This window comes from Vanellus vanellus (genome assembly GCF_965231255.1).
Source record: "Vanellus vanellus genome assembly, chromosome: 14".
In the NCBI taxonomy this organism is placed as follows: Eukaryota; Metazoa; Chordata; class Aves; order Charadriiformes; family Charadriidae; genus Vanellus; species Vanellus vanellus.
Window position 1 is genome coordinate 1,314,736 of NC_138919.1, and position 14,799 is coordinate 1,329,534.

At 49.8% G+C, this 14,799-nt stretch overlaps 1 protein-coding gene across 1 annotated transcript in view; it reads right to left on the minus strand.

Moving 5' to 3' along the window:
* RAB40C (RAB40C, member RAS oncogene family) overlaps positions 1 to 14,799 on the minus strand; it is a gene marked incomplete at its 5' end in the record, with an annotated part of 35,700 nt that overhangs the window by 13,342 nt on the left and 7,559 nt on the right. Inside the window, one exon of the mRNA XM_082490795.1 lies at positions 1,815 to 1,875. Within this exon, the coding sequence (XP_082346921.1) occupies positions 1,815 to 1,875 (61 nt within the window). The remainder of the gene's footprint in view (positions 1 to 1,814; positions 1,876 to 14,799) is intronic.

A 14,799-nucleotide genomic window follows, 5' to 3' on the forward strand; every position in this document is an offset into this window, starting at 1 on the left:
TCCTGGCCACGGAGGAAAGCTGACCTGTCATAAAATGAACATAACCACTCAAGATAGGAGAAATTGTATTGCGCTGTCCAATTTCACTTATTTTTCCAAACACATTTTAATCAAAAATGAAAGGAAGTATCTTTACACCCGGTTCTCTGACAGACCTGGTTGAACATACCCTACAGAGGGCTCAGGAACAGGACTAGGGAACAGCGTTTCTAGCCCACTGCGACAATAAAGGGCTATTCAGCCACTATCATTTGTCTCGATTGCAACTTTTGACACGGTGTAAATAAGCCTGACTACCATACCAGCACCTCTCAGTGCCCACAGGAACACCTACTGGTTAAATTGGTGTGCTGGGCTCATATCGAAACGTGTCAGGGTAATCAGAGACATGTTATGATGTTTGTCACGTCTATTAACTGGGCCAGGATAAAAGACACATTAACGACCACTGAGAAGCCTGACAAAACCCTCAGCCACAGATTTGCACCAGCTACAGTGACATCAAGTTTAGGACAGTCATTCTCTCAGATGTAAAGCTTTCAAGGATTGGTCCTTTCAAGGATTTGGTCCTGGACAGCAATTTAACAGTCTCTGCTTAAGTCTCCTTTTCCCCCAGCAATCAAATACTGGGTTGCATGAGGAAAGTAATGGTAAAAGATTACACTAAGGAATCATCAACTGATGCTACCCGCTTCCAGGTTCTCTGCTGGCTCTCCAGCTCAAGAATTACAGTAGAAAAAGAAGAGGGTTTCAAGAGGGAAGCAATAAGTAACTACACACTTGGGGTTGAACTCTTAAAACAGACATCTTACAAGAGAGACAGAAGAACATAAGCAGCACATATAAACACTCAAGCTGGAAGAGATAAATTAGCCGCTTCTGTTCTTTTGTAAGAAAAATGAGGACATTCAGCTTCAGAGAGCAGGGTTATAATTAAACCACGACACTATACACTGCTAGAGTCAGTGACTGAGGCCGAGAACATGGCGTTCATTCCTTTTTAACAATTCACACAGAATACTAATGTTCCTGTTACTCAATACAAGCATTGGTAAAGGGGCTATTTAACTTCACGTTTCAGGGCTTGTGTCATTCCCTACTAGATCTGGGTGAAGCCCAGAATAGGGACAGGCTACCTATCTTTCCTCTTTCACCTACACGATTGCTGTGTCAGCTTCCCAGCAGGTTAAACCTCAGACAGAACTGGGCCAGAGGACTCCAGGTCTCTCACCCATGCTGATAGATAAGGCTGGGGTCACCCCTCCCAGGCAGCCTTCTCCCATCTCCATCCCAGTGTCAAGTCACTCCAGTAAGTCCTGCTCTCCAGGGGTTTACCATCCTCTGATACTAACTGAGGTCTATCCACTGCTCTTGTTTTACTTTTCTACTCAAGTCATTGAGAAATATCCAGGCTTCTGTAGGCATTCTGCCCATTTTTTTTTTCCTCCTCCTTTCCTATCCTCCTGTCTATATTTCTCATCCTAGGATTTCAGGAAAATCCAGTATTGCTTCCAAAATAGTATCGCTCCCTCAGTGATCAAGAGCTGTATGGGAACACAGTCAGGTATGACGGAGAAAGACTGAAATCGGACTATTCCAGCAAAGAACAGCATGCTGTTTGTGCTACTCAATTAACAGAAAGGGGTCTGGTTTGCTAGAATAAGTCACTGGGAAGAACAGCTAGCACGCCTCACCACGTGCCTGGGGATGCTCCGCACTCTCCGCACCTCGGTGCCGCATCCCACTAGCAGCGCCACGGCCCCTGCCCATCACCGCTCCTGCGCTGCCAGCCAAAGCGGCTCAGAAACACTCACCAGAGTTCCAGCTTGACCCTTCTGCCGTCCAACAAGATAGTAGTGGTCTTGTAGTCGATTCCTGAAAGGGAAGCGATAAAAAGCTGAGCAAACACTGAGCAGGTCTTCAGAGACAGACAAGAAACCCGCTCTGCCCACCCAGATCTATCATTTCATGTTTACAGAAAGTGATGTTTTTCTCCCCTTTGCTATATCGGGTGTTTGTGGAGGGCTACAGAGACTTGATAGAAATAAAGCTCTGCTTCAAGGCAAAGCCTACTCTTGTGCAGCTCTATCCTTCCTCCCTAAAAATATAATTAACCCTTGATTGCTGCTTCTCCATTGTTGGATAAAACCTGTTAGGACTTGAGCTGTAGGAGATTCAGTGGTTTGCAGCATTTTCCCAAGTGACAGCGTTAAATTACAGACTTTTGGGGGGTGAGCCAGAGATGAGCAATTCAGAAGCGTCTCTGCTACGGTGGGTCTGCAGACCCACCATCTCTCAAACATCACTGACCGAAAAAGCCAAAGGATATTTTGGGAGGTGGGTGATATTGTGAGTGTGTCCGGAGAATGCAGTTTCTTCTTCTGAGCAGCTCTCGGGTGGGTACAGGGTTGGATAAGGCAGAAAGTGCTCCCCCGTTTACCAACAGCGGAGAGCGCAGCACAAACAACTGCTTTTTGTAGAGCCATAGTACCAGAGCAGCAGAAGACCTTCAAAACCACGACACCACGCTGGGCTGACAAACGACTCGTTTGCAGGAGAGGTGCTCAACACCTTCGGGTACACAAGGAGCTTGTTAAAAACTGGGAGCCCGCCTCATATTCAGACTGCGGAATAGTTTAAGAAAAAGGGGCAATGCCACTTGCAAAAGCGGCACGTCCAAACCGAGCGGAACATGCCGCTCCCCATGGCCGCAGGCACAGGAGGGAAGAGACGGGACCTCACCTCCCACCTCCTTCCCCAAAGCCTGGGCTCGGGAACAGCCAAGGGGCACCAGGTGCCCAGGAAAAGCAGCTTCTCCGCAAGCTCCAGTTAATAAGCTTCAAGCCTATGGAAGTTGCTTAAACAAAGCACCCGTGCGCCATTAGTGCACACCCACTAAAGCGTAAACTAATTTACTATCGTCTTTAATAAAGCAGAGTCGCTTCACTCCGATTAGATCAACTTTATTTTTTCCTCTCGCCAATAGATATCAAACTCTGAATCTATATTAAAAACCCACTGTTGTGTTACGACCTGTATTTCCTTTTTCCTGCAAGGAGAATACTGCCCCGATAACCAAACAGACAAGTTTGTCAATAAGGCAAATGGATTTTTCTGAGTCATCAGCAGGAGCTCCCTGTTAGTGAAAAACAAATTAGATTTCAGCCTTCACGGGGTGCTATAAAAAGCAATAAAGATAATTATCTTAAATTCCAACTATTTCCAGTGCTTTATCACAGAAAATAGACAGTTTACATTTTATCTTCCTCCAGAGACAAGCGAATGATCTGTATTTATTTTCAGGCAGATATAAATCTCCCTCGTCCCCAGGGAAAGGGAGCAGTGGCGGGAGCAAGCCTGCTCTGCAACCAGGACGGAGCATCCAGACATCTCCCCCCCAATTTCTGAACCAGGATCATCCCTGGCGCAGGTTGACGGGCCGTTAGGGAAGGGGCTAATTAAGCCCACTGCCCCGTTTCAGATGCAAAATGCAAAATCCTAGAGACCCTGCTCCACCGCAGAAATGCCCCATTTCTCATTAGGCACACGAGCTCCCTGCAAGCAGTACCCTCCGTGCCGGCAGCTCAGGCACACGGATGGAGCAGTTGCATGAAAGCACCGAGGAGGGGGAATAGAGACCGTTTTCAAGGCACAAAGGCCACGCGCTTCCAAAAATGCCACCGGTGAGGTGAAGCGAATCACTTGACTACCAGCTTTTAAAAAACGAGAGGGGTTCAGCTTGATTGGAAAGAGAAGAAAACTCATTCACGGAGACAGCAAAAGCACGAATGCAGAAATGCCTTCGTTAGGCTGTACGCTCGCAAACTGCCCAGCTGACATCCCCAACACGGGGAGCACGGGTTCCCCGTCACAAATGTACACGACTCGGTCACCGGAGCAATACTTTAAATACCCATTCCCTCCACGCCCATCTGAAACTACACCGCATACTTTAAAACCAGAGCAACGCTGGTCTTTGGGTAGAACAATATGGCCATGACCAAAGCGGGCAACCAGCAGAAAGCAGCGCTGGGAAACTTCCTGAGCTTCTGCTGAAACTGCTCCTCGCTCCAAAGATGCTCAGGGAATGTACGTAGGCAAAGCAGATGTTCTTCACGTCCTTCACAGCCATGTCTGAGGTTGGAAGAGAAGGTATGCTAGGTGGAAGGAGGGAAGTCCAAGGTGCGTGGCTGTACTTGCCCCCCACAGATATCCCTTCCCTGGGGACAGGCAGGGACGGCAGCCCAGCGCTTGTAGGGGAAATTACGAGATCTCACCACGATGGAGCAGTTCTGGCAGACTCTCCAGGCACCTGCTGCCCACCATGCTTGACATCAAACGCCGAACACAAAAGCACAGAGAAACGAAAGTAGCAAATCTACCTCTTCACTTTTCCAGACTGGATTCGCTGCCTGGGCTCCGGACGGACCGTGACTTTGCATAGAACCTCCCTCCTTGGCATCAGAGTGCTGGAGGTGGGGGGTAAACGCCTTGATGAGGATTACACCCCCGCGGTACTGCCACGAAACTGCCCTGAGGGATTCACACACACTCGAGTTAAAAGCAGAGCCGTTTTGACTTTTTATTCTAGGCTACAGTCAGCATTTAAGCAGCATTTGGTAATAAGGGTTGGAGGAAAGTGATGCACTTTTTAACTTGCATACACCCAAATTAGGACTAGGGGCTAAATTTAAAAAAGGTTTTTGAGCAATAACTCTACCTACAAGCTGACTGACAAGGACAAAAAAAAACGCACAACTGCAACATTTTGGAGAAAATTTCAGGTTCCCTCTTCCCTAAACACTCAGTACATGAGGACAGCTCAAAGAGACTCCATTTACAGCTTGCACGAAACACCCTTTTTTTTTTTTTCTTTTGGTGTCTATTTCTTTTAGCTGGTGCGCACTCTGAGCGGGACGCAGCCCACAAGCGCAGCTCTCCCGTACCTGTGCAGGATGGCCATGGCCCACCGGTTCTAGAAAACTTGCATCAATCACAGATGCCCTTAAAAAAGGGGCACTCGCCACAGCGGCTGACACCAATACCGGCCACCTCACAGCTGGTACCTTACTATTTTAGTGCCAGTACCACACTGCTGTTTCTTGAGCTGTACCCAATACATACTCCCCCCCTTCACAGCCTGGGCTTTCCCCTTGTCCCAGGGACCTGGGGACAGAAAGCCACAGCAGCCACTAGATGCCACCATCGCACAGAAGCTGCTGGCAGCGCGACAGCCGCTGGCAGAGCCTGCCCCGGCCACACCACCCCAGGGGCCGCTCCTCTGCTTTTTTCATTTCGGGCAGCTCAGACGCCAATAGGTTAAGGGAAGTTTTTAAAATTTAATTTCTGTAGTTGCCAGGGTTTCCCCCACCTGAGCATCACCTCTGCTCGCAGCCAAGTACAGCTCATTTTGAGACTGACATTTATTCTCCGCCAGAGCGGGCTTTGATCACCCGGAAGGGATGTGGTGCTGCAAACCCCACACCACACTCCTGCTGCAAACCCCATGCCGTGTCCCTGCGACGTGGTGCTGCAAACCCCACGCCACGCTCCCGTGACGGGGTTTCTGCAAACCCCACGCCACGCTCCTGCAATGGGGTGCTGCAAACCCCACGCCACGCTCCTGGCAATGGGGTGCTGCAAACCCCACGCCACGCTCCTGGCAATGGGGTGCTGCAAACCCCACGCCACGCTCCTGGCAATGGGGTGCTGCAAACCCCACGCCACGCTCCTGGCAATGGGGTGCTGCAAACCCCACGCCACGCTCCTGGCAATGGGGTGCTGCAAACCCCACGCCACGCTCCTGCAATGGGGTGCTGCAAACCCCACGCCACGCTCCTGCAACGGGGTTGCTGCAAACCCCACGCCACGCTCCTGCTGCAAACCTTGTGCCATGCTCCTGTGATGCGGTGCTGCAAACCCCATGCCACACTCCTCCTGCAACCCCCAGGAGATGCTCTCACAACGGGGTGCTGCAAACCCCACGCCATGCTCCTGCGGCACCCGCTGCACCAGCAAACCCTCTGACACGTCGCGTCGCAAGCGGCTGCCTCCGCAACCCTGCCTGGCCCTCGGGGCACGCTGCGCTGGGGGAAGAGAAAACAGTCGCGTTTAAAGCTTATTTTGTATCAACCGATCTCTTTCTTGACCAATATCTAGCATGATGCAACGAAATGAATGAGGCTTGGAAAACAAGTCTGGGCTGTTCTCTCTAATTTAGCATTCAGGCCGACTCCTCTGCTATTTTTCCAGTCCTGCTTTAGCCTCCTACTTACGCTGACGCCATCTCAACCCCACTTCTGGAGCAGGGAGCCGACCTGGCACAGGGCGCTCTGCGGAGCGATCTGCTGTCACCAAGCCTGATGTCAGACACCCGATTCCCCACCGCAGAGCCGGGTTTCACGCTGCCGGGCAAGACTCCAGGGAATTCCAAACCTTTATTTCTTTTGCCAATTGGTATAAGGAAAACCTAAGAGAGCAAGCCATTTTCCCGTGGGAATACACAGGACGTGTTATAGGAAACTCTGACCTCTTCCAAATTACTCATGCAGAGCACAACACGCTTTGCATCAAGATGACCTGAAAACCCCCCACATCCAACCTTTAAATCTTTCACCCAAAAGATTACACCTGATGTGAACAGGAAAAGCAAAACCCCTCCAAGAGAAATTACAACTTTCTTCCAGCGCTCGGTAATACTTTGTATCAGGCTGTCAGTCCCTCTCTCCTTCCTCTTGGGAATTCACGGCTCGGAGAAAGGCGTCCCTCCGCTCCGCCAAGCCCTTGCACTGCATCTGCACACCGAAAACACAGCGGAGGAGGCAGCAGGCAAGCAGGTACATGGAACTGGAAGTCGCATTGGAACAGCTAGAAAGACGAGGGAGATACGCATTTCATGCTACTCTCGGGCTCTCCCTTTCAACAGATGAATATCTTAGGAAAATTGCTTTAAATAGCTCAAGTGAACAAGGCTCTATAAATATTTACTACTGTAAGCACAGGGGCTTCTTGGCTTTGTGAAGGTCTTTGTTTTAGAGAAAAGGAGACAATTCTGCAGTTGCAGACTGTCAAGACGACTCTGCCCTAACGCCGGGGCAGGGGACCGGAAGGGTCACACCCCCCTCCCCCCCCCCCTTAAAAAGGCAGATTTGAGCAACACCCCACAACAATAAGAGCAGTACATGCCTTCCTCCTCCTCCAGCTTTCCAAGGCGTTCCTGACTTAGAGCTGGGGTGAAGGCCATTCCAGCTCTCAGTGTGATGCCAGGGCCAATACTGCATTTTATAGGTTATTGGTCCGAGTCAAGTGTCCTCCTCCAGAGATGCTCTAACGATCCAACTCCCAGCCAACAACTTCCCCGCACGTATGCAAATATCAGAAAGGTACAACCGGGACTCGTCCCGTGACAGAGGGACTCATCCCAGGATAAAGCCAGGCATCAGCAGGTTTTCCTGCGACCTTCCTCGAAGGCTGGGCTGCAGCGGGCTGGCAGCAACATCTCCAGTTGGCATCCGCGGTGTCTTTAAGAACATAATTTATTCACAAATCTAGGGCAGAAGACATTTCAGGTGACGCTCAAAAAATCTCTTACCCAAGGGAAAAAAAAGATTTAAAAAAAAAATAATATCAATGCACTCAAGTTAAACATGGATATAGTTTTAAAGCAAGCTTGCTTTCCCCCCCGAGAAACACCCTACTTATCACTTAAAGCCATTTACAGTCTGCGTGAATCAGACGGGCCAAAGGTGCTTTTGCCACCTCATTTCTTAAATGGATTGTTTTCCGCTTGTGGGAGCTCGGAATCCACCACCTCACTTTCTGTTAGTCCACCCACAACAAAAAAAAAAAACAACGCACAGTATTTGAACTTCATTAAAAATATATTCAGTTCCCCCAGCTTATAGATGTGCACTGTATAATGCCACCTCAGCTTTTTTTCTTGGTTTAATTAAAGCCAACTGGGTTTCATTTATTTATAATTCAAAATAAGTCAACGAAACCATTGGCAAAGTGATATATAAGGTCAATGGGCAAAACTTGAGGTGTACAATGATGATGAGCCAAGTCCAATCCTTCACACGATGCATTATACAATAAGAAAATAAGACAAATTGAGTATACATTTATTACTTATCTGACTAATGCTGCTTTTTGGCAGATTGTTATTTCATCTATAGACATAACGAAGCCAGAGCGGCTCCATTCTGCAACTCTTCTAATAATGATGGCATTTGAGTCCTCACAGAAGGAGCGATGAGCGAGACGTGCCTGATCTATCAGCAACCCTAGAGAAACGCTCTGCTCTACCGGGAAATTTTAACGCTGTCTCACAAGCCACCAGAAACACCCACCCTGCCACCGCAGCACGTCACCCAGCAAGCCCGCTGACGGACTTTCATTTGTGACTGTCATTAATACAGCCAGAGCCACCACGCCACAATTGTCTCACTGAAAACGCTGGATTTTCCCCCAAAACAACCCCAGACTCTTCTGTTTTCCTACAGGTCATCAGCTCTGCTGAGTCCAGAAATAGGTCTAGGACTTCTTATGAGGTTGTCCTAAAGGTTTGCAGGTTTTCTGCCACACGGACCAGCGACCGCTGGGAAGGGGGGGGAGCACAGGGCTGGAACAACAAAAAAAAAAAGTAGAGAATACCCATCAAATATTTAACTTGCTGCTATTTCGCAGTGAATTCGAGTAACCAGCTATGAAGGGCTGGTCATGCTGCGTGGCATTCAAGAGGATCCTTGGGAGAAAGCGATGTAGGTCTCCGCCAGCAGCTGGCAAATCAATAACTGAAAAATTTAAAGGCATTCCTTGATTATAAAGCAGGCAAACACCGTCAAGAGTATCAAGCAAACTCTGTTTCTCCTGGGGCAGCCCTGAGAATCCCTCCCAATCAGCAGGGCGGACTTTACAGACAAATTGCGAAGAATTTGTAACCCAAGCGGTGTGGCAATCCTTAAACGCTTTAGAGTGGGTCAATGGATTGTAAAGAATTTTCTTCTTCCCTTTTGCGAAAGGAAAACATTAAGAATGAATCTCCAGCGAAGCTTCTCAGCAGCAAGGACTTCAAGAGCTGTGGCTAAGCCGAGATGGGTAAATTTAGTTTAAAACCTTTACCATCAGTTCAGACAACGCTGTGGATGCCAGCAAGGACACCACAGCCAACCGTGAATTTTTGGGAGAACGTAAACTATGCATGAGAGCCCTGTCCCTTCCCTGGCGGTCCCTTACCAGCCAGGCTCCCCGGGAGGGCTCTGGGCAGGGTGTCCCCTCCTCCAGGACCCTCTTGCAGGGCCGGCAGAGCCTGGCTGGCTTATCGCTCGGGCTCCCCAGCCTGTCACGGTCCCTCGAGCCACCTTTGGGGATGTGCAGGCAAGTTTTTTTTATCACGTAAGCTACCAGTTGCCTTACTCGCATGTGCGCAAGACTCGAGCTGCTGAAAGGTCCCTCCCTCTCCCTCCAAAGGGCTCGTGTGAATCTTCCAGCTGGATTAAAAGAGGAAAACCCAACCGATTAATCTGTGCAAAACCCAGGACGGCAACTGCGCCTCTGCCTGTACAGCAGATTGAGAACTGGAGCCCTTCTGTGCTCCAGTTCAGCCTCAAACCCTTAGTGCAGAAATTAATTTAGCCCAAATGCCGGCAATAACCAAGCAGTACCCAAAGACAACTGCTTGTTTTACCAAGTCCCCGGGCGTCACAGACGTGAACTAGACCTTTCTAAGCCACGGCTGGGTTTTAAAATGGAAAGCCTTCTTGCCCCTGTGTGCGCGGGCACCGCGCAAGGCTGCCCAGCTCCTTCGGAAAGCCGGAGCGACTGCGACATGCCATACACGTGGGGAGAGCGGCCAGCAGCGGCACCAGCCGGCGGAGTGACCCCGGCCAACGTTTTTATAGGGGCGAGTTAATGATGAAAAGCAATAATTGTTCCCTACAGTGCAGCGGCACCGCCCCACACCCGAGAACCCCAGGGGCTGGGGCGCCACAGTTTCCCCAAAAACAAATGAGTGGGGATGCCCTCATCCCTGCCGAGTGCAGAGAAAAGGCAGAAGCAGGGACAACCAGCCCGTCCTCACCAAGAAGCCGAAGAGAACAATTGAGGGAAGAGAAGTGCTGGCAGGTCAGAAAATTGAGGGCAAAAGGTGGGTGCAGTAGCTCCAGGTCTGCACTGGGACACGACAGCAGATAGGCTCCACAATAAGAGCATCGTTCCCACTTCCAGACCTCAGCAGGCAAAAACCCCCACCCCAAAACCAAGGCAAAACCCCACAGATCACCCCCATAACCAAACCACATAAGCTTGTGAGGCTGACAGCAGGAATTTGGACAGCAAGGACACTGGCGCAGCAGCTCGCAATACCGCCTGAACCAAGACCTCCCCCGTCAAGGTATTTCAGGATGAAATAACCCCCATCCATACGGTGTCATCCACGAGCAGCATTCCCAGCCGCAGCTCTCTCCAGTGCCCATCCTTGGGGGTGTACTGGGAGCGATACACGTGGCCAAGGGGGACAGAGCTACTCCAGAACATGCTCCTCAGCACGTTCCCGCGACACAGCCACGGCCGTACAAACTCACCGGCTTCTCCACAGCCTCTCGGCTCAAACCAAAGCAGGCACTGGCCTCCTGGGACTCAATTTCTGGCAGAACCGTATTCCACAAGAAAAGAACAGTTATTACCCCCCACCACCGTGTTCACGTGCTCCCCCTTGTTGTGTCCCACCTTTTTGTTTAAGAATGGTTTATGGCACGATGGTCACTAAATGTCGATCTACGGCTACCGAGCCCAGCAGCCAGGTTGCTCCAAGAACAATACGAAGCCAGGACCCATTATGAGTGTTCAAAATGCCTTATTTTAGGGTTCTTTTTTTCACGCCTTCACCAGCCTGTGAATAAAAGGGCAGCCAGGCCTGAAGACTCATATCAGAATTGTTCGCTTGTGGGCAAAAGTCGATACAGAAAGACTTGTCGTTTCATTTCTAATCAAACGAGGCAGATGGGTACAGAAATTAGAGCTGGCCGGGAGTTGTCAGCTGTTGAATGCACGTTCAAAGCAAACAGGTTTCGCACCGCAGCGTGTAACGATTGCACGTACTCGTCCAACACCCGAACCCGCTCCCAGGCAGAAGCTGCTGGGGCCAGCACCCGAGGAACGCGTGCACCAAAGACGAAGCTATCGAGATCCTCCGAGTCAAGTAATTTCAAAACCAGGCAGTGGCCTCCGTATGTAGAAGACACTACTAGCGCGTTAACTACTCCTCTAAGTTAATAGCAGGAGCTGCAGTGGAAGGTATTTTCTCCGTCGTCTGCAAGTGATACTAAATCGTTCAGAAAAAAAAAACCAACGTGGTATGAGCACATAAACACTAGCTGATGAAAAAAAGTGAATTCAAGCTATTCAAATAACAACTGATGAAGTCATCCGACCTTAAAAAGTGTGTACAACAGCACATTAACAGCAGCAATTTAGCGAGTCAGCTCAGAGCTGTAAGCCACAGAAAAAATCCCTTCCAAACAACACATGAGCTCATCAGTTTGAGTCATGCATTCAATGACCTACTCTTTAGATTGACAAACAACAAATTAGCTCCATCAACAACAGGGGTCAACAAAACATAGGCTTTAAAACAAAGGTGGATTCACCCCAGGTCTGTGTCTTTTGGTGTTAGCATTTCACCTCGGCGGTATTACTTCTTTGTTTTAAGCAGGGTGATAAAAGTTCTCGAACAGCATCACCGCAAATCGCCCCCAGCTCCTGCCTGCAGAGCTGGAGCTGCGGGTCAGAAAGCCCGGGCTTTTACCCCTGCGCTCCTGCCCTGCGCTGCAGCTGAGCCTTGGGAACAGCAACAAGCGGTCCTGGTTCATGCCGGGGAACGCAGGAGACCAGTGCCGCTCCTGCTCGGTGCTGGCCGGGGGACAGGGGTAGATGTAAGCCATCTGCTCAAGCCTTCGTCATCTCCTGCTTCGCACAGCAAACACAAAAGCCACTCTTGCCGCACAACTCAACGGGAGGTAATGAGGAGCTTCCAATTATTGAACCGCACAGCAGATGAGGCGGAGCTGCTCTGAGCCGAGGGGGTCAGCCCCACGTGCACGGCCAGGAGCCCACGTCCCCGAGCGAAGCTCAGCACATCACACGAGCTCCTGCCAACTCAAGGGAGCTGCCACAGCACTTGGCAGCTCTGCACGACGCATCCTACAACCTGCCAAGCACCTCGTACAGAGACACATGTAGAAACAGAGGGAGAATAAACACCTTTCCACTACATGAAGTTACCCAAATTGGTAGATTTTCTCCCAAAAAACATACTCCATCCTCCACTCGCAACCGCCTCATTTCAACCAAGAGTGCTTTCAATTTAGACGAGAAGCCTTTCATAAAAAGGCTGTTCGCATCAGTTTGTTCCCGGGCATCTTCATCCACAGCTGAGGGCTGGTAGGTGGGCATCCAAGACAAATAATTGCTTGTTTGGTTTTGTAACCAGCCAAAAGCAAAACATTTATTTGCAGACCTCTAGGAAGCCCAGATTTGCAGAAGACTTCACTTGTCCTCTGCCTGCTCCACGGCACAGTAGCATTTCGGCAGCTACGTGGTCCTCACACAGAGGAACTCTGTTCTGGGCTCATTTCAGGATGACAACTGCATCTGAAAACGGCTCTCGAAGCCAGAAGCAAATCTGTTCCTAAAGCTCGAACAACTTCAGTGGACACCCGGGAAGCCACAGAAACAGTCAAAAGTCAGTCCAGAATTGGGGATGTTAAGTGGGTTTGTGCTTTAGAAGAAAATCAAGAATGATTTTATGCACACAAGCGACCACAAACAAAAGAGTTTCTTCATGCTTTGCAGTTCAGATCTCCATAAAAACTATACAGCTGCATGCAGAAACAAAGGCAGCCTATGAGGAAAATCAGAGGGCACCATAACAAACTTCATTGTTGTCGGATTACCATACAAACACCAAGATATGCATGGAGACAAAAAAAACAGACACCACAAAAAACCCCACTCAAAAAAATCCAAGTATTTGCCCAAAATACCTTCAATATCCTGGCCTTGAAGAGGTTAACCCTCCACATTTACGGTTCTGACCACCGTGCAGGTTAACACATGGGAAATGTTCCTCTACGGCATCAGACCTTCGCGGCAATCACCACCGGGCTGAGATGCACACTGCCGTGCGTGGGAAGGCTGCTCCCGCTGCACGCCACGCTCTCGCGTATGGCTGCAGTTCTTGGGATCCTGCCAAGGCTCTGCACGGACATGGCGACAGTCTCCCATCGGTGGGACACCCATCTGCCACCCACACCCCGCTGCTCAACGCCAGTCGGCATCTCCAGGTTTTGCCATTTAAAGGGTCACGTTGCAACAGGGCAACACAGAGGCGGCCAGCGATGACGCAGCTGTCTCCAGACTGACGCTGTACACCCAGACACAAGGCTGGAGCATTTCAGCTGGGCGTAGACAGGCTGAACACCACGTGCCTGCCGAGCACAGGTACCCACAGAGCTCCCAGAGCAGCTACGGAGAGACCACTCACCGTGGATTTCACTGGCTCCTGAATTTGGCCTCGCTGCACTGACCACGTGTCCCACGCTGGAAAGGGACCACTCCACACTGGAAGCATCAGGACAGTTGCTAACATGGGTTTCACATTTCGGTGTGCTGTTTCCAGCGATAACAACGCATCTCCAGGGACATGACCTACAATACATTGCTGCGAGCGCTCAACAGTCCCTCCTGGCCAGTAAAGGACCAGCTGGCCCCGCTAGCAGAGCGAGCACCCCTCTACACGCCTGTACGCAGTGTGCCACCTCACAGCAGCTCTGCAGCAGCTCCCAACAGCCCAAAATCATGTTTTCAAACCCTCTCAGCCCAAGTTGAAGCCTCCCAGGTCCTCTCCTCCTCCTGACCTACAGCTGTTGCAGGACAAAGATCTCGTCCCAGCTACTCTGGCAGCAACTCCGACGTGTGACTTTTGCTGCTACCAGGAGAAAGCCAGAAATCTGTATTTTTAAAATAGAAAAAGCGTATTAAATTTTAACCTTGATGACACCTACAAGAACACAAGCGTGTCTCAACCTAAGGAGGTTTGCTAGCATGGCGAGCAGCACAGATAAAGCTCCCAGGTTAGGTAAGATCAACCCCACAGAGTGTCATCTCCTCGGGCCGGAGCACAGACCCGCGCACCGTCTCCTGTACGGATTTTACCATCAAGTTAGTTAAGGAGTTTGACAACGTAAGAAAAATAACAGCTCTTGCGATAAGAGATGATTTCAGATTAAGTAAACAGGACAGGGAAATAGTGGGGCGTTTTGGTTTTGCTTGGTTGGGATTTTTTTCATCTAGTTAGGTCTCCTGTCCGCTCGGCGTCCAGAACCCCAGGCAAAAGGGACTAGAGCCTGCTGCTGTTAAAACTGGTACAGAAGGAAAGAGAAGACAGGGTAATATTCTGTGTCCATTACCGGGAACATGTGCAGAGAGCAATCATTTGCAAAGCCAGGAAAGCGGTACGATAAAACCCCCAAATGGCCCAGGGAACTCAGAAGCTGGGCTGGAAAATAAGTTAAAATGACATGTCTAATAAGAATTCTTTTAAAAATCTGCATTTTCTTTATAAGCAGATTATTCCAGAGATGCACAGTGCCTTCTATTAAACTGCCAGTTAGGTACAGCCTTTCAGTGTCCCCTTCTGCCTGTCTCCTCCATAACCGCTGACTGTTTAAACAGTGAATATTTTGTTTGAATCGCATGAGGATTTTTGGCCAAATTCAATGCCTGACATTGAAATGGCTG